Consider the following 20,306-nt stretch of genomic DNA (forward strand, 5'->3'; position numbering starts at 1 on the left):
GGAATTCCACGTGACTAGGCTGTCATGCTCTGCCCGTTCCCCTGCATCTCTGTGTCCAGCCCCACAATTACAACACTCTTTGACAGCAAACAGGAAGGGATTCAACATTGATGTTTTAATACAGGCCACTCAGTTTGAAGGTCTTGCTTATGGAACGTGGCTGAAGCAGGGACGCTTTACAGAGCACTTGATCAGCAATCAACCATAATGTGAACAGGAGAAAATATTTACTTTCATTAATGTATAGGCCGATTTGTCCACAACCAACCATCCAGAATTCAACATATTTCTCTTTTGGATCTAAAAAAATACACTACCATTCAGAAGTTTGGTCTCTGTAAGATAAAAAAAAAAAAAAAAAAGAATCTTTCATTGGTCACTTCATATGTCAATCAGGCAGTCTCTTCCTGTCTAAGTGGGCGGGCACTGGTCAGAATAAGTTGCAGTGTGGACCAGACTTAATACTGATTAGCAAATGTCTATCTACACTGGCTCATGTACAGCATTCTCCATTTTACATGCATTTATCTTTATAAATCTGACCAATTGTGTCATTAAGATAGGACAACACCTTTACTTGTGAGAAGGAAAGAGTGAGTAGAGTGAGTGTATTTGAGACTGATGAGGAGTGAACTCCCAGCTCCTACAATGTGGCATAAATGTGTTTTTTGTTACCCCAGATGTTTGGAAGCTGGCCGGCTCCTCTGCTCTCTGACATTCTCCTTCTCCCGAGAGAGGCCACCATGTCACAGTAATGTTAAACACATGTGCTCACCACACCGTCGCCGTCTTTCCCGCCGTTTGGAGGGATAAACGGCTGAAACCGTGGCAAATGCCCCCTTGCCCATCCCTGCTGCTCCCTCTCACTGGCACTCCTGCTCGGAGCCCGGGGTTGCCAAATTAGGACAACCGGATAGACTGCTGAGACAATTTGCCATAACAGAAGGATTTATTGAGCCTTTACTCCTGAGTAAGTATTGAGACACACTGAAATACCAATGTTGTGATCATGTGAGTATTTTTTATCAGCAACTCATTTAACTAAAAGGCTAATCAAATTTGACATTCATCTGGTGTTAAATTTGGACTGATTGAGTCTCTTCTCTTAGGCTACATTCAGCTTGCAGGGAAAAGTGGCCCAAATCCTATATTTTGCTAGTCACATTTGATTCAGATCTTTGTTTCCTTTTTTTTCCTCAACAGTGTAAACAGCACAAACCACATGGAATCTGATCTTTTCAACTGATTTGGGCCACTTCCGTATGTGGTCTTAAATCAGATACAGGTCCAATGTTTTGTAATACGATCTTAGTCTAAATAGTCATACCCGAATTCATGTGACTTTTACGTCACTCTAGATGGACATTTGTGACAATTCTGTGTAGATGGGAGTCACTCCAAAGATTTTACATACCAGTAGTTCTTTGGTCACTCTGTGAATATAGAAGACAGCTGAGAAGGTAGTCACTGGAGGGACAGTAAGCTGTAACAATTAAAGTATATGAGAAAAACTTTGCTCTCTTACACCTTATCTTTACCTCTCCTTATTACTTGTGCACAAATTTGCTGTCTTCCGCGACACATCAGTATATAAATGAATGCGTAAATGCTGGTTTTAGTGGCTTCTATGTTTACTTCTGTATGACAGCATGCTGCGTGACATCTTTGTTATTGTTCTTTTGGGCATGCAGGTCAGTTCATGACTGTGACCAGTTTACACTCAAATCTGATATTGGCCACATTTTGAAAATAACGTAAACAGCCAAACAAACAACAACGACAACAAAAGGATCTGAACAATAAGAATCAGAATTGAGCACTAAGACCTGCAGTGTGAACATAACCTTAGTCTCTTTCTGTATATCTGACATACACATTGGCTTTGTGGTGTGCACTGAGCAGTTATGGATTTTTTATTTTATGCACTTTTCCAGTCTGGATCTGGAAGGCATTCCTTTCAATACATGCAACTTTGAAGAAAAAAAACCCAGCTTGCAGATGTCCTCACCTGCTCAGGACTCATGTGACTGCACAATTGCATTAATGCACTATAGGAATTAGGATCAGTGTGTGATCTGACAAATTACAGTGTATCCAAGTAAAACAGGAAAGAGCAAAAAATAGAGGAAATAACATTGGGGTATGACGCAGGTCAGACTCGAACCTGTATCTCCATGAGCACAAAGGCTCTTTGTGTGTGGCAAGCACATGTACTACCCACTGTGTCACAGAACATTACCCACTATGTTGGGACATGTAGGATTTGAAACTGTGTACCTGTGAGCACAAAAACCCTTTTTTGTGCACACATGCACTATTCACTATGTCACTCTCTTCAATGTGAACAGGATCAGGATATGTTGCATGTCATATTCGAATCTGTGTACCTACAGTATGAACACAAAAGCCCTTTTTAGGATACCAAATGCACAACCGACTGTGCAACTACAAAAAAACTTATATTTATAGATTTGATTAATTCTTCACATAGTATAGATTTTTTGCCAAAAGAGGTATACTTGTATAAACTGGCATTTTAAGTACAGTGCTGCCACGTGTCTCGGGGTTAGTTGTGTGAGTGACGTCTTTCGTGCAGGTGACAGGCTACCTGGCCGATCAGGTGCTTGTGCTTACTGATCAGTGCCTGACCCCACCCCCTAGTTCTCTCGTTCTCTCTTCCTCCCTCCCCCTGCTGGTTTGCCGGCCGTCTGCCTGCACCCATCTCCCGCCCACCGCCATCTGCTCCTCTCGTTAATTACGAGACGGCAAACTTCACCTGCACCCGCACTCAAATTACAATAATTACCTCCAGTGCACACCATGTTCCTGCTCCCATTGCAGAGCACTGCCACAAGGACACACTCTCGGGCATCCTATTTACTAGTAAACTTAAGACATATGCCATAACCATAGAAACGGACACCATCCACATGACAAACTCCGACTGCATGATAGTACCAGTGTGAGCCTTTATAAATTCTCAGCAGATCAGTTCTGGGTGTTGCTCTGACAGTTTGAAATACACTTTTTTTTTTCTCTCTAAACTACATTTGCATTGAGTGCAAATCATAAAGTTTCATTTTGTAATATCTAAGGTGACTTCTATTTACAATGTTTTAGGATTACAGAACCATGGTCAACTTTACATTATGGCTTTTTAAATTATTGTTTTTCACTAAAAAATGTGTATGGATTTTGGTTAAAAAACTATTGTAAATTTTCTACACTAGCAGTTTGTTTTTAATATTTTAAGCACATGTATTTAGGCTTTGCCAGCATTATGATGTGGGCTGCATTTTCAAAAAGCTTCATAAGCCTAAGTTGATCATAGAACCAGTCACCAATGGAGTTACGAGGCTTACAATGCTTTTGGGAAACGCAGCCCAGTTTCGTTAAGTGCAGACAGTGAGCATCGACTGACTTCAAAAATCCTCCTCATTACAGAAGCTGCAAAAGCAATCAAAATAAGTTCTCCATATCAACACATTACCAATGGAAAGCAGTGTCTCCTCAGAGCCATTTGACTTGACCCATACAGATTCTTCTATATAAATCTACTAAAGATGGCATGAAAGCAAATTGAATACTCACTCGATTAATGAATGGCTTTCTCTTAGTGGAGGTGCTTTAGTGCATGCAGCAGGGATATTTGCCTGTAAAAGCTATAAGGGCTATTTGGTGGTAATGTTTAAGGATAGTTTGTGGCCACAGCGCGGTTTCACCTTTAGACATTTAGCTGTTGGGAGAACTATTACCATCTGTTCATTCATAATTAAGCTGATCTTTACTGGGGTCAGTTGAAGAGTAAAGTGGTGGTTTGCAGTGCAATGGCAGTAACATCAACGGATGCTGACTGGGCTGGACTGAAGGACAGTTAAGACAAGTGATGTTGCAACAGAGCATATTGTGGTTTCATCCATCAGTGTGCTGGTAAGGTTGCAATGAACAATTCATCATAATGCACCTGATCACATCTTCATTTTTATGCTCTTATAGACTAACCATTTATTAGACAAACAGGTGCAGAGATTGCCAGGCTGATGACTGCTATAAACTGCTGTTTTTTTAAAAGCCATCTGATGTGCTTAAATATGCTGTAATTTCTACTCAATTCTGTTTATTATTAATACTCTCAGATATATATTGTTTTAAAGTAGCCTAAACAATATAACCTCTTTCTCTTCAGAAAATGTGAAACAATTATAGGCTCAGTGTGAGCAAATTTCTGGCAGACCAGACCTAACTGAATTAGATCATCTCTAATAAATTCCAATTCAGAGGTTGGGATTGTTTTGGCAAAATATGAACTTCATGTTTGTTGCATTTTTCGTGGTCCTTTCATAAACCGTAACTAAACAAATAATTACAGAAAGATGGAGAAATACATTTTGGCATGATTTAATGTTTTATTTTTGTTAATATTAATGTTAGTAACCATCATTTTAGTGATAATAGCAGGCTTCCTGATGACTTTAGTCGCCATCCGAATCTTAAATAAGCATCTAACTTGATTTGAAACAACTCGTTTGAAAGAAAAAATAAACAATCATGTTTCCATTTCATATATCTGTAGCTATTTTGTATTTATGCAGCATATAAAAAACAAACCGCAACAAAGCAGGTATGTCGTTGCGTTGGTAATTTAATTTCTATATTGCTGGACTGTATAGTTACAAGCATTGTATAAAATCTTCGCTCAAGTCCAGTCTAACATATAGGCTATTTGAGAAATAAACGTTAATATTGAACGAACAAAGTATTTATAGATAAAGCAGAGGCATCACTTACTTCTGAAGGTCGAAGTCAAACTGAGGTATTTGCAGCAAATATAATCCACGCGAAAAATAAAAACAGAAATAAACGGAGAGTAGTCTATTACGCCTCGAATATCACTGAAAAAGGTGAGAGCTTTCCAATATGAATAAGAATCGTATCAAAGAGTGTCTGAGAGAGAGTTCTGAACTCCTTTGGATTGCGATGTTGACTTTCCGTTATAGTAATAAATAATGAGGTAATTCAATTTCAAGAAATCGAAAATATATCATACAAAGCTAGAACACAGCGAAGCTTTAGTATTAAAGTAGTGAGACTTTGGTATTACGTTCCTTTAAAATGTCGAAATCTTGAAACGCGTTAACAAATTTCGTAGAAAAAATGCACAGGGCGAAAAAAAAAAAAAAGTTCGCTTCGATTTCTCAAATCACAAACAAATCGCAAAGTCCTCCAATTCAGATCTCGCGTTCTTGGTGGTTTTTATATCGTATTCCACAGTAGATGTCCGTGATCCCTCCTAGAAGATAGAAGATGTTTTTAATAGGCTATTGCCACTGATGCTCCATGTTTCCAAGTAGAAGTGTAGTGAATATTGTCTCTTGTAAGTCCTGAAAGTCCTCGTCTACAGAAATGATTCAGATAGGGAGTGTTTCGGAGATCTTCCCGTTAATACTCCAACTGTTCGCCGCGCACTCCCTCCACACTGCACGCGAAAAAACGGTCCATTAAAAACATCATTCGTGTCCCAGCTAACTGATGTTACACATTCTCCGTTGTTTCGCTCTGCACCATCTCGCGTTTTGGTTTATCTTCGTTGTTGTTGTCAGTGGTTGGAAGCTGGTGTGTTGTCTAATGACCCTTCTGTCTGCGTTTAAAACACCATCTGGAGAAGATAAGCGTTCTCCTGCGCTCCTAACCTCTCTTTCTCACTCGCTCGTTCTCTCTATAGCCCCCCCTCTCTCTCTTTCTCTCTGTGACAGCTCCTCAGACCCACAAGCTGACAGCCTGCCTCCCTTGTGCTGTATAACCCCCTCTGATATTGAGGATTCCTAATATAATTCATATCACATTTTGAATAGACTTGCTATTAACATAATTAGGATGTGCCCACAATTTTCTGCAATTCTTAACGGATCGTAAGCACTGTCCCTGCCTCTGATAAAAATGTCAGATTGATTCTCATGAGAGCAGTATTGATGGTCCTTCCACAACGCCGGGCGTTTTTGCCAGGTTTTTAAACGCATTTTGAGCGCACGCCGCTAGGGGCCGCTGTTTCCCCATATCAGTTCGTGCGTGTCGGTGAAGCGCGCAAACACTCTCATTCGTCAGGCAATTGACAGCCAGGCAGCTGGTGCCCGAAGACCGATCGAGTTCATTCAAATCAGATGGGAGATATGACGTTTTTATAACATAGTTACAAACGGAGCATTTCATTTTTCAGGAGCATCGTGCTTCATTTAAAATTTTTCCCGTCTAAGTGTAGGCTAGACTGTTGATGGATGGTCCCTACTTTTAGTAATTTATAACTGTCATCTACTGTCGGTATGTCGTTTCACATGTATTTCTGGGGTAAAACTATATGTATAGGTAATTTCAAATATTAAAGCAAGTGACATCTGGAAACAAACTGTATTGTAGGCTAGGCTACCATTTTTGCTAATCCTTTTGCTAGTCCCAAGATGATATTTAGGGGATGTAAATTAGTTATTCTCAAGATGTCTAAGCAGGTATAGCTCATCATGGACATATTCCGCTAACATCTGACAACCACAGGGTGTCCAAATACTTTTTGTCTTCATTTTGAACTGTAGGCTATATATCCATTGGTTTATCATTTTAAATGTTTTGTAAAATGTTTTTCCTTAGCAATAAACTGCACATGGTTTTGATATTTTGCCATCTAATGCAATGATATTCATAATTTGACATTTATATAAGTGTCCAAATATCAGGCCCCTGTATACCTGATACTTATTGTGTTTTAAACTGCTTACCAGGTGCTTATAAAATTATAATTTACATTAATTATTTATTCTTGACAAATAACTTTCAGCTTAAGTCTAAGGTAAAATTCAACTGAATAGCAAAGCAGCTACTTGAGTGATTCAAAGAGCTGCATGCGCCAACTATGAATATGGATAAGAGATGGCATTTCCACAGACATTTTCAGCTGTATTTGAATATGAATATGACTTTTTCTTCTTGTGGTTTCAGGCAGAGTATTCAGTGCAGAATATATTCCTCCTTCTGAGGTGTTGGCGGAAAAGATCTAGTAAATACAGCTGCTGCTGCTAAAAAATGACCGACTTCTTCTCCAACCCCCCTCCCTTCACTTTATTCAGTTGATTCCCCCATTTTTGACTGTTTAACCATCACCGCACCTGCTAGCCATTCACTGGCATTGTAACTCAGTTTTAGGGGGAGGATCTGATGGTGTCACCGCAGGTGAGCCGATGAGAAACACACATCTGCCTTTCTTTCCCCACCCCTTTAGAAATGATGGGATGTAAAGACATGTAAACAAACATGGTTACTCTGCTGTTGGAGAAAGTGCCGGTGGTGTAAAGTACACAGAGACAGCTGCCCCATACTTCTTTAGTCCCACCATTCCACTTGCCTGGTCAGCCCGAGAAGCCTCCAGTCAAAACACTCACAAGAAAATCACAAATTTAACATAAATCTATTACTGGTTATGGTTATAAATTTTCACCAGGAAAATGGTGAATAAATGGAAGTCATTTTATTACAGTGGCCCCTTAGATAATGCTTTAAAGCATGATGAAATCAAACTGGACAAAAAAAAAAAGGGATCCTAGTTACTTTCTGATTTCTTTAGTTTAGATCGTAGTTACTTTATGATTTTATTTAAACAGTTTAGCTGTGCACATTATTGCAAATTAAAAACAAATAATGTTTGTTTTAATATTTTTATGATGGATAAAATCACAAAATTTTGCCTATATTTTTTTCCTCATTGAATATCATGTTTTATCTGGATATACGTCACATTATCGAAGTAAAATGTTTTACATGCACTTCACTGACTTAAGGGAAGCGTGTGAGAAAAAGCATGTGTGTGTATGTGTGTGTGTGTGGGAGTGTACCAGAGTTTAGTGTATGTGTGTGAAGAGAAATAATGTCAATAGAATTGAACACTACACTAGATCAAAACTCTCAGCCTTGAGGAATCCTGTAAAAAGAGTAGCCCTCACTGCACTGGCTCCACCTCTCCTTCTCTCATGACAGCTAATACCCAGTTCACAGGTATTAAAGGGGTCATATGATGCGATTTCAAGTTTTCCTTTCTCTTTGAAGTGTTACAAGCTCTTGGGATGATCTTTAAAATAGCATAATATGAACCCTTTAAATAAATTCTTTATGACTTGAGTCCTCTACACCCATTATTCTTAATCCACCATACTTATGTGGTCAGCTCTGGTGTGGACATGCGATATCTGCCCAGATATTTGAGGATTTTTCTACAGCCAAATGCAATTTGGCTACATGTACGGATGTGTCAGTCTGTACTGTTCTTGCAAGGGCAAGTGTCTTAAACTTATCAAGTGTGAAACGTGAGGATCTGTCTCCTGTGCATGCACCCTGGCTGTGCTTTAACCTAAAGCAGTTGCCTTACTGCCTTGTTGGCCATTGTTTTGTGTATGAAGGTTCCTTCTAAGAAATCTGGAATCAAACTGGCTTTCAATGCAGTGTAACATCATGTCTAATGATCTACAACAAATTTTAATGCATTTTAAAGACACCTAAGAAATATTAAGTGCTTTATTCTGGGTTATACACTGATAAAAAAAAGGACATTAATAAATGTATGCATCTAAACACAAAAAATGGGATGCATTTTTAAAATGAATCATCAAAGACAAAGATAAAAAAACTTTGGATTCCTCTGTGAACCACTGATCCACTATTGGGGCTGAAAAGTGAAAAACTAGATGCCACATGAAGGATGACCCTAGTCAAGTGATTATTTTTATTTTTAGACAGCAAGAGACAGCAAGCAAAAATTATTTGTGTGACAGCAAAAAAACTTTGATTATATGATTTCTATTTACATTAGCAGAAAACAGTGGCTGCATAATTTGTTGAAAATCTTTACAATTCATTACATTACATTTTATCCTTCCCTCTGATCAGTAATGGACCAAGGCACTGGGAGGAGCTTATTCATAGGCTCTCCATTCCAGTTAAATCTCTAAATGTGCAGCCAAATATGTCTTCATTACTGATATACATCTGCTGACAAACATGCAATTTTAATTGGTTTAGTAAAAAATCATCAGTCAGGAAAGTGTTCTGACTTGCACTTAATCCACACGTTCTATTTGAGGTCTGAGAGACTCAAGGCCCTTATATAGTGTTGGAGTATTAACTTGATACTTCAAGACTATTCCCAATATTATAAAACTAATATATATATATATATATATATATATATATATATATATATACTGTATATATATTTGATGTTCCATGAAAAAAATGTTGAGTCTCATAGACCCCAGATCTTAAACATGACAGTAATAAATTATCACATGTTAAAACTTTATGATTAGTGTACATTTTATAGCAGTTCACTGCTGTCAGTTATTTATTTGAGTTGTTTAACTATATTTTTCTGCAATTTGTTTTTGTTGATTTCAAACTGACCCTTTACTTTACTGGAAAACAGCCACCTTTCTGAAAAGTAAACACCAACTTTGTGGTAAAACAGATGGTTAGAGCTTCAGTAATATCTGTTGACTGGAATTTATTTTAACAGTTATTATTTTTATACCTACTACAGCAGGGTTGTCTGTGTGGTTCTTGATGGTTGTTTGCTCTAAAGAGATCAACCCAGTCATATATGGGTGATTCTTAGACTATGGGCACGTTTATGTTCTTTGGTCATATTTATAAAAATACATATAATTTTGGACAAATTCCTCTTTCTTAGTCAAACTAACAATAAAACCACCTTAAAAACTTTTTACTACCTTTCTATTATGATTTTTTCATACTTTTCAACCTCCTTATAGGTGTCAAAATCACTGTTTTCTCCTTGTCGCACACCCAGACTTTTAAACTTCAACAATGAAAATACAGTTTAAAAATATGACTTATCTGGTAACTATTAATGTACCTGAATTAAGCACTAGTAAAATAATTAAAATACATAATAGTATTTAATGTGAGACCACGATCAATATTACTTTCTATACAAAATATAGCTGTCGCACAGTATTGGTGTCATTTCCACCACAACACTGTAATGTCCCTTTAAAAAGTTTGTGTGAAAGATTGTTTAGGTGGTTTCTATGGAAATGTTCAGTGACATCAGAGCACATGTTGGACATGGAGGGAATTTAAATTTTCATCAACAACAAATGAAGAAAAATCAAGGTAAATATTGCTTGATCAGTTAATATATCTATTCTACGTCATTTCCAAACATGCTGTACCTTCAAAGGTGTTTTTAAAAAGCTACACATTTTAAGTTAAATAAGAGTATTTTGCATACATGAAATGCTAAGTATTAATTCAAAGCTAATCAGTGAAGCTATCTTCCATTTTTTCACAAAAAAACGACAGAAATGTCATTTCCACCACAGTCATTTCCACCACACTGCCCTCTGTGGTGGAAATGACAGCATGTGGTGGAAATGACATTTATGGTTACAAAGTACAATTGATATGGATTGCGAGAGTAGATTTGTGTAATACTTTTTATATTATAATATATTACAATACTTTTTATATTTATATTTATATTATGATATTATTTTTATTTCTAAATTATATTACTTTTATATTAACTGATTTCATGTTTATCTATTTTTAATATGCCACCTAAGACAACAAAAGAAAGGTCACAGGCCTATAGGAACAAAATAAGTGGCGCTCTGGTTAAAACCATGAGCCGTGTTGGACTCGATCGTTTTTTTTTTGGCCTCTAAGGGATGACATAATCTGGTACCAAACCAAGAATATCATAGGCCTTATCCCTGAGCCTGTACCAGTGACCAAACGTCACAAGGAAATTATTGTGTCTGTTTGGAAAGAAATCTGTGAAACACTTAATTAGATTTGGCCTTGAATCACATCACACACACACGCACACACGCGCAAACGCTCTCTCTCTCACACACATGCAAACATACATAAACTCACACATTCAAGGTGCTCAAAATTTTCCACATTCCACATATCTGTTTAAATGATACAGTTTCAGGTGTTCTTTACAGTTACTCTTTACAGAAGATGGGTGTTCATTTAAGAGACCAATGAGAACATTTCAGTATCAAACTCTCACAATTATATAGCCTCATGATTATCTCACAATGTTGAAATTTTGATGCATCATTTATTGCTTATATTTTTGCCTTGCCATCAGTTGTGTCAGTTATTTACAGTATGCACTGTAACCGTTAATCTTTGAGACAAATCAGTTTTATACATCAAACTCAGCACTACACTAAAAACAGGTGTGGTTATGTTTAATGACTTTGTGAATTGAGTTTAATGAGTGTGATGAGTTTAAGAATTTTTCTAATAAATATCTCTACTGTTTCTCTACATTCACGTTAATTCATTGTCATTTCCACAACACCCTGTCATTTCCATCACCACACACATTTTTAAAAAATATTTAAAAAGTTCTCATCACACATTAAAAATGTATCCACAATTTATGAGATCATGCTCTACTTAATATAAAAATTCATAAAATCACATTTGCACTTGTTCTTCAGCACTCGTGTGATATTGCTTTCGCTGTTCGTGTGATAGTCGCTTATCCTATGAAATAAATATGAGACTCATACAGGGGCATTTCTTGCACCAATATCTTGAATTTTAGGGCATAACTGCATTTATGGAGTTGTTGCCCTGCATCATATTTTTCAACAGTCCACTGTATGAAATGTAAGATGATGTACAGGTCTGGGGGCGGTCCACCAGGCAAAAAAGTATGAACACTAGTATTAGTGATGCTTGCCTTAGCAAAAACCAGTAATAAACTGAGACTTAAAAAATAGTTTAGTCTCCTGCTTCTTGGATTTGTCTACTGAGAAAAAGATTGATCAAATTTCACACGTCTCCTCTAGAGTTTCAAAAGAGATCTCAAGGAGATCTCAACAATGTCTGTTCAGATTGGCAAGATACCGAAGTCATTTTTGATATGCTCATCTAATTCTTTTATATTTTCTCTCACATGCAATTTATTAATGCTGTTACCTCAATAGAGTACTATCTTCAACAGGACAAGTTCCTGGTTGTCTGGGTGATGGGTCACTGGTTGTCCTGGGTCTTGATGTAGTGTTTATGGCCCTCTTCCCTGCTGGGGAGTTATAGCCCTGCCTGTCCTACCCTGTCAGGTCCTTCTATGGCCCACACATGCTGTTTACACAATCCTGCTATGCCTCTTGCTGTGAAACTATGGCTGAATAGAAAGGGTTAAATAGAATGGATGGGTGAAGCAAGAAACGGTCTACAGCCCGGTTTCATGGTCCATTGCATTTGGACACCTCAGTGTTGCCACACTGAATTTGTTATGTTAAGTTTCCTGTTCTAGATGCAATAAAAAAATCTTGATGACTCTTTTAAGCACAGAAATGACTGCCACAGTACAATCTGGGTTATTTTTTTTACCCAAATGCTGGGCTGAGAGAGACTGCTGGGTAAGGAAGCTGGGTTAATTTTACCCAATTTGAGTTGATAATCATTTATAATCAGTAACCCAATGGTGCTGGGTTGGGAATGCAGAGTTTAAAGAGAGTATGCACGTCACGTAAGTTCAAACACAAACGGTTCTCTTTGTGCCGATATCACTTCGCCTATCCTATCACCTATTCACACCACTTATGACAGAAATATGCATGGCAAATAGAAGAAAACAAATCAAAGAAAAGACGAGGAGTGTGTTCTTTATACACCCAAATCACTCGAGTTGTGACCAGGGACTGGTGAGCAGGAACTGAACAAGCCAGAATAGCTCTTGAAAGGAGTGATTAAAATGCTTTAAACTGAGGGTCAAATCCTGTCAGTTCCTGTCATAATACATACACTCAGAAAAAAAAGGTACAAAAGCTGTCATTGGGGCGGTAAACCTTTGTGCCTTTACTCCTAAAGGGTGCATGTTGGTACCTTAAAGGTACATATTAGTACCTAAAATGCACATATTAATGTCTAAATGCTACATATTAGTACATTTGAAAAGGTACTGCCCCAGTGACAGATTTTGTACCTTTTATTCTGAGAGTGTAGTTTATTCCCATCTTTTAGTGTTTATTACAGACTTTTAGTCTATGTGTTTCTTGCCGTCACTCAAAGCCTGATGCTTTGGCCATAGAGGGACTATTTTTGATTGTGGAAGAAAAATGAGCAAAATAACTGTCAAATTTGGTGTTAAATGCAAGTTATTCAATATTTATTTAACAATTTTGAATGAACTTTTAAAAAGCAAGCTGCATAAGCTGTATAAATGTTGAGTTGCCATTCTTTTTGGACTTTTTCTCAGCCATATACGTATGTACATGCTATCTCTTGCTTGTTTTGTCCATTTCATGGTGTTCTTGCTTACCAATAAATTTTCAGCTTTTGAATATTACTGTTGCCATGTTGGTACTGTAATTATACAGTAACTATCAAGTGATTTTAATTTCAAAACCATTTTGTGTTCAACTCAGTAGACTAGTAATTTTTAAACAATGCATTTTTTTAAAGTGTAACGCAACAGGAAGTATGTACAATGGGATTGTGGGTTTACAACATACACATAGTTACAGGTTTGTTTTTGGTCTTAGAGTGTAACAGTGACTGGAGCAAAAGGTGCAGCATGGGGTTCTTAGCGTCTTGAGAGCAGTTTGATTGACATTGCAAAGCTCTCATGAGGGTACGCTCGTACACAGTCCGTCAATGTCAGCGCCTGACAGGTCCTCCTTCCTAGCTTAATTTAGGTCTTTGTTGATGTGACTATAGCACTGCTGTCTACACTCCTCCAAGTGATCACTTTGAGGACGGTTTCAAACCTCTTCATTATGAGCAGTTATCTCTATACCTACACCACCCTTCATACCTTGACCTTCACCTAGTGGCATTAAGAATGTCCTTGTCTGTCTTTCTTTTTCTCTGCATCTGATGAAGTGGCAGAGATGTTCTCGTCTGATTGGGCTTATTGTGTCCATATGGAAATGACGGTCTCTTCGGAGGCAGAAATAGAGCAAAAAAAAATAAGAGAAAGCATGAGTAAGGGCTCGCAAGAGGGAGATCTTTTTTTCACTTGCACATTATAAATCCTTTCCTGTGGCTGCAGTCATCATCAAGAGTGCTGGAAAGAGATAAGACGGGATGCTGCCAGAGAAACACAGCTCTTTTGTCCTCTTCCTTTGTCCTCTCCCACTGAAGCTCCGGCATTCAGTGGCCTTGTTGAGTCACCCTTATAGACTGCAGTAAATGAAAGTTTTTTTAAGCACAGCCGCTCAGAGAGGGACTTTATCTAATGAGAAGGTGGCCACAGGCAGTGCAACGAGGAATGGAGTCATCCGCTTTTACACTGAGAAAGGAGCGAGGCGCATTGCGGAAGCAGATGTGTCGCCAACATCTTTCTTCATTGCTATCAGTGTTCTGAATCGCAGAGATTAAAAGAAGATGCAATGATGAAATGTGTGTATGAGCATGAAGAGCTTGTCATTTCTCAACAGGGTAACACTGATAAAGAGAGGATGTGAGACAGGACAGGAAGTGAGAGAAAGAATGAGCAAGAGATAATGAACTGCATTCTGTAATGCAGAATTACAAAAATCTGTTTTGATGATAAAAAAATGTTTTGTGCAGAACGTTCCCACACTATGACCAGGTCAGCTATTTACTGTGAAAAGATAATACGTAATGTTATAAGTTTTAGATTTTTAACAACTAGCAAATAGAGAATTCATAGTGAAATAACCTGATATACTGTACTCACAGATGTTTAATGGTGCTAATAGCTAAATTTGATTAAAAAAAAGTTTGAGCAGGGGTCTCCAAAGTCTGTCCTGAAGGGCCGGTGTCCTTCAGAGTTTAGCTCCAACCCTAATTAAAAACACATGAACCCGCTAATTAAGGCCTTATTAGGTATACTAGAAACTTCCAGGATGGTGTGTTGAGGCAAGTTGGAGCTAAACTCTGCAGGACACCGGCCCTCCAGGACTGAGTTTGAAGACCTCTGATTTAGAGGGACTGAGATGAAAGATATAGGCCATATATAGAGCTTATAGGCCACCTAGGGTCTAACAATACCTACAGTATTTTCCAGACTTGTTAAAAGGATATGTTCTTCAAAGAAGACACTTTGCCATGTTACAGAATAGCCAAGAATGGCCAATTCCATTTCAGGAGGAAGGGTCTGATCATATGCCACTGAATACCAAGAGAAAATATCTTCCCAGTATCTCTGGAGTTTCAGGCAAGACCAAAACGCATGAGACAAAGTTCCCTCTGCAACATGACATCGATCACACATAGGAGACACAGCTGGGTAGATCTTGTGGAGTCTGGTTTTAGAATAATGCAATCTGTGTACAATTTTAAACTGAATTAATTGAAAAGAAGACACTTTGGAGGTGGTTGGGAACCAAACAGCCCTTTGACTTAAAAAAGCACAGAGATATTTCTCAAAATATCCTATTTTATGTTCCACAGAAAAAGTTGTAAACAACAGGATGAGTAAATGATGACAGAATTTTCATTTTTGGGTGGAGTATCCCTATTTAAAATAGGGAGGCAAGGATAAATAAACATGAGTCAAAGTTTGTGATTTTTTTTGTGAGTGTGATTGTAAGATTTGTAATTAAAAATGCAGTAGAGAAACACAGTGACCATGATTTATTTTTTTCCCCTGGCATTAGCACTTTCATTTAGCAAAAGAACAGCCACTATACTGTACACTTTTTGGCTCACGGTTATCATCTTAAAATGTCGGTTTGTATCTGTCTCTTTTGGCAGTGTGACTCCCACAAATGCAGATTAAGGTCAGTGCTCTTCATGTACTGTAACTCATGTATGGAAACTTAATAGAGCCTTTAATTGAGTTCCCTCATTCAACATAAAATCAAATCTCACTGTGCACAATACATGATACAGATATAAGCAGATATGAGGCAGTGAGAATAATAATAACCATTAAAATATCTATAATATTTGGGCACTGTTTTAGGCTACAGTCTTTCAAAAATCTTGCCAAAGAACGCCATATAGTAATGTGATGTCAAAAATAGCAAACAACAACAAAGATTTATGCTTTTATATATGTAGATTATTTTCTGATTATTAGATTATAACGCCAATTTCTCTGCTGACTTTAAGTCATCTTTTAACTAATTTGTTCTTTGGTGTTTTTTTGTTACAAAAATGTCTTAGGAGAAATAAATAAAATGAATGTGAATAGCTCAGGTATTTTTCAGGAAACCTAAGCAAGTCAGGAAACCTAAGCAAAAGTCTCAATCTCCTCTCCATTCAATAGTATTGCTGTTTAGGATAAACAATTGACGTATCCCATTCATGCAGAGATCTCATTTGGGAATTTTCTTTTTTCCCCCACATCTTCATTGGTGTGATGTTGTGAATTGTAGAGATTGTTGAGTTTTCATTTGCTTGTGCACATCTGTGCCCTCGCAGGTGCATGTGTTGATAGTTAAACCCTGACTTTGGGTTTGTGCGTTCAGGCAGTTGGCAGTGCTGGGACTAGAGATAGCAAGAAGAGAGGGTTGATGCACAGTATCAAGTTGTGAACATCTGTTCCTCATAGAGACCACAAAGCTGGTGCAGAGGAAATAGGAAGAATAACTGCTCTTTTCCTTTCTGTCTAACTCTTTCTCATACTTGTTTTGTCTCCATCTCTCCCTCCCTTCCCCTGTCCTCCCCATGTTGCATGCTTACATTCACACATATATGCTGAGACTCCTTACTAGAAAGTACTGTAGTGGTACACTGTCAAATGGTTGCTTGAATGATTTCCATATTAACATATTTTGATAAATAATATTTAGCCAAAGGATACATCAAATAATATCATGATGTCCAATGTCATGTCAATGCCATGTTCAAGTTTAAATTCACTGAATTCTTGGAGTTCAAAACATTTTCTCAATGTTATTTTTCTTGAGTGATGCATGTAGTCACTCTCAATGATTGTATTATTTGAGTAGTAAATACTTTTTGTCTATGCAATATCATCATCATTTTGAGCTTGCTTGCCACTCTCCATTGCCTATGTATCACTATTGAAAAGCATCCATGCACTCTTGAAGGGTGCTATAACACTGTAATTTTTATTATAGAGTGCTGCAGGGATGATGTTTCTTTGTAGGCCAAAACCCGGAAGTTAGTATTTTAGCACTTCCAGTTCCATCGTCCTAAAATCATTTGATTTTGAATGGGTTTTTTGTTAAATGCCTGAAATAAGGTCTGTGGTTAACACAAACTCATTTTCATGTCTTATTCTATGACATAAAATGCATTAGTAATACCCCCTTGTGATTTTTTAAAAGCTTTTATTTGTCTTGAAAAAGTCAGTTGCTAATAAGTGGTTAAATGAGACTACTGAGGTTGTCAGGGACATTCTTATCTACGTTCTCAACTCGTAATCCGCTTTCACAACCAAATCTGTGCTCTTGCAAACTATTCAAAACAAATTTCAGGGATTTTTTTTATTTTTTATTATTAATTAAGACTGAAGGAGTTGTTGGGAGTTTAATGGTGGTGATGTGGAAGTCATGTGACTGTGGTGTAGTTAATTTATAGCCTACGTTTAGCTTTTTACTTCTGCCGATTGTATTTAAGCTTCAAAATTCATAAATGTTGTGTTCATTTTCTCAGATTTTCAAAATAACAACATTTCATAAACTTTTGTTGTTCGCAGAGATTATTTTCTGCAATAATCCAAAAGCCAATGGAAAAATCAATTGGGATTTTGTCAAGGGAACCATGTTGATGCTAACTTACAGGTTATCTTACAAAAATGTCAGCATTGCAGCACTTAATGTACCTCAACTTTATGAGTCAGATGTATGAGTCATGTTCTAGTGGTTATTTTCAGGGAAGGAGGCAGGAGAATTACAAGTTCTGAGCTCCATGCAACATATGACACCTATGATGCCTTAAAATGTTGTCTTGTAGCGCAGTAAGTTTTGTAACTGAGATTCTCTGTTGCAGCCATGCTGAACCCATCCATCTTCTACAGTCTCGTGAGCCACATGCACCTAAAACAACACCTCCATGAGCATTTGACCAGCACTGCATTCCAGAATATAAGTGAAGTTGAATAAATTGTTGATTTATTGTACTCTTTGTCAATGCTTGAAAAACGTTCAGGACAGCGTAATTCCTCTGTCCTCATTTCCCCTGCAAGCACGGTCAGCCCTTAACACACATACAGCACTGTTAGCTATGCTAAGATGCTAAACCACTGGCCAACATATCATCCAAGCATACATATTCAAATAGCTGTGGATTAGTGTGGCTAAGCTCTCTGCTGCCTGTGATAGGAAAGAATCAGACTTTGTTTTGATAATTTTTCCCTCTTTTTTTTTCCTTTATGAATTTCAGGGTTTGTATTCGGCTCCCCCGTCTTGTTATATGTGTGGTAGGTGGCTGTTTTTCATTGCAGACTGGTGTGTATGCAGTGTGTGTGTGTGTGTGTGTGTGTGTGTGTGTGGGAGTGAAGCCAGCGCTCTGACATCTCTCCACCGCTGCGGTTATCGTTTCGCCACAGCTGTTGCCCAAGTCACACCACATCTGCTGCCTCACAAGAAGGTTTGCCGCTATCACCCAACATGAAAATCCCCTTCATTACCCAGCTGTTGACTACACCTCCCATCAGCCCCTTCTCATACGTGTACGCAAACCTAGATAGGTAGCAGTACATGAGACAAAGCGCCACTGTTTACAAGCTCCAGGTCCTTTCTTTGTAGCTGAGCAGCAGGCTGGCCTTAGGGACATTTAGCTCGCTGCCTCAGCCATTTTATCACTAAATTACAGGGGATGTTTATGACTAAGCCTAATTATACTGCGCTTATCAGAGAAATGTGTGCAGAGCTCATTATTGCCAAGAGCCGAGCGCCACCGCAGGTAATGTGCAATGCTCTATATTACCTTTCAACGCAAACTAAAACCATTTTTGCCTTAAGACCATAAAGTGCAACTTTAGTGCCACTTTAGCTTAAAATTTTAATATTGGTCTTAAGAGGCTTTAGAGTTCTCAGATATTGTGAACCCTGTTCAGAGGCAGTTACATGATTTGCTGTGTAGCTACATGTTTTAGCTATTATCTAAATGGCAGACTGCACAAAGAAGTCAAAAAGGGTACCAAGTAAAAACAAGACCTTTTACCAGAGGTATCAGTTTCTGTGTGCCCAGCTAAAAAGACTAGCATAGCTGGTTAACAGCATATGTTTTGGATGTTGTGCGCCAGCATGGCATCCCACCAGACTTCTCTACTAGCATACTTAGAGTTGTTTGGTCAACCAGCATCACAAAAAAAGGCCATCTTGATCGTCCACTCTCATCAACTGTATTTTGCTGTGTTTTACTAGACTCTACTGCACATGCTGTCTCTAGAATGTGTGTTTCTTTCACTCACCTGTGGAGTGTCTCTTAGACATATGAGCAGGCAGGGCCAATCGACGAAGGGCTCGTTTATCCAGGGTAACACTGTGGCTGGTCAGCGTGACTGCTGGCACTCTGGGTGCAGTGAGAGCGGTGGAAGACACTCTCCTGATCCCAGACCTATTAAGTCTCTTTGCATGGATCTCTCCAGCCATCTCATCTCAATGCATCGGTTCACAAAGTTCCACAAATCAACTCCTCTAGAGTTCCAGAGGCCCGCAGGATACTCACAGTCAGCTAGCTAGTTCCACCTTGAATAGTCTGTCATGTTGTCCAGTTCAGTAACCAATGCAAATGTCTTCAAGCATGGACAATCGCACAATTCAATAAGAAGACCAGACGTAAGACTCGCGCCCTCATAGAACTGAAAAAAAAGTTGTCCTCCTTTTAAATGCTGACCACAAACCTTTTCCTTTCCTCTCTTTAGCTCAGGTAGCAATGCCAGTGTCGTTCTCCAAAATTTATGGGCTTCTGGGCAAACAGTGATATTCTCTGTCACAGCAGGGAACGTGTAGTGAGCACATGTTCCTCCCACAAGCCTCTCTCTCTCTCACTCTCTCTTTATCTCTTTCACTCTCTTTGTAACAGTTAAAAAGGAAAGGGTGGTATGGGTGGCAGAGAGGTCAGCCCGATTGTGGGCTGAGACTGTACTTCAATTGGGCAATGTGTATACATACGCCTTACATTACATGCATTTGTTCCCAGAACTGAGTTTAAACGAAGTCTCCTTTTGGGAACAACCAGGAATGCCCACAGTTGTAGTAATATTTCATAAAGTTGATTATTCTAAAAAGTTCCTTTTAAAGTTAAGGTTAGTCTGTAATAATGTATAAATAAAATAGCTTTATATATATATATATATATATATATATATATATATATATAAAATGAGGTCT

At 38.1% G+C, this 20,306-nt stretch overlaps 1 protein-coding gene across 3 annotated transcripts in view; it reads right to left on the minus strand.

Moving 5' to 3' along the window:
- LOC107685856 (protein CBFA2T3-like) overlaps nt 1-19,771 on the minus strand; it is a 52,457-nt gene extending 32,686 nt beyond the window's left edge. For 2 of the 3 annotated variants that reach the window (XM_016482588.1, XM_016482587.1), the window contains exon 1: nt 19,385-19,771. In XM_016482588.1, the coding sequence (XP_016338074.1) occupies nt 19,385-19,565 (181 nt within the window). In that variant the 5' untranslated portion in view covers nt 19,566-19,771. Of the gene's footprint in view, nt 1-4,788; nt 5,653-19,384 lie in introns of those variants that run through there. The other variant, XM_016482589.1, reaches the window with a different exon arrangement.
- Nucleotides 19,772-20,306: the final 535 nt, after the last annotated feature.

Source organism: Sinocyclocheilus anshuiensis, unplaced genomic scaffold, assembly GCF_001515605.1.
Source record: "Sinocyclocheilus anshuiensis isolate Anshui unplaced genomic scaffold, SAMN03320099.WGS_v1.1 scaffold1018, whole genome shotgun sequence".
Lineage (NCBI taxonomy): Eukaryota > Metazoa > Chordata > Actinopteri > Cypriniformes > Cyprinidae > Sinocyclocheilus > Sinocyclocheilus anshuiensis.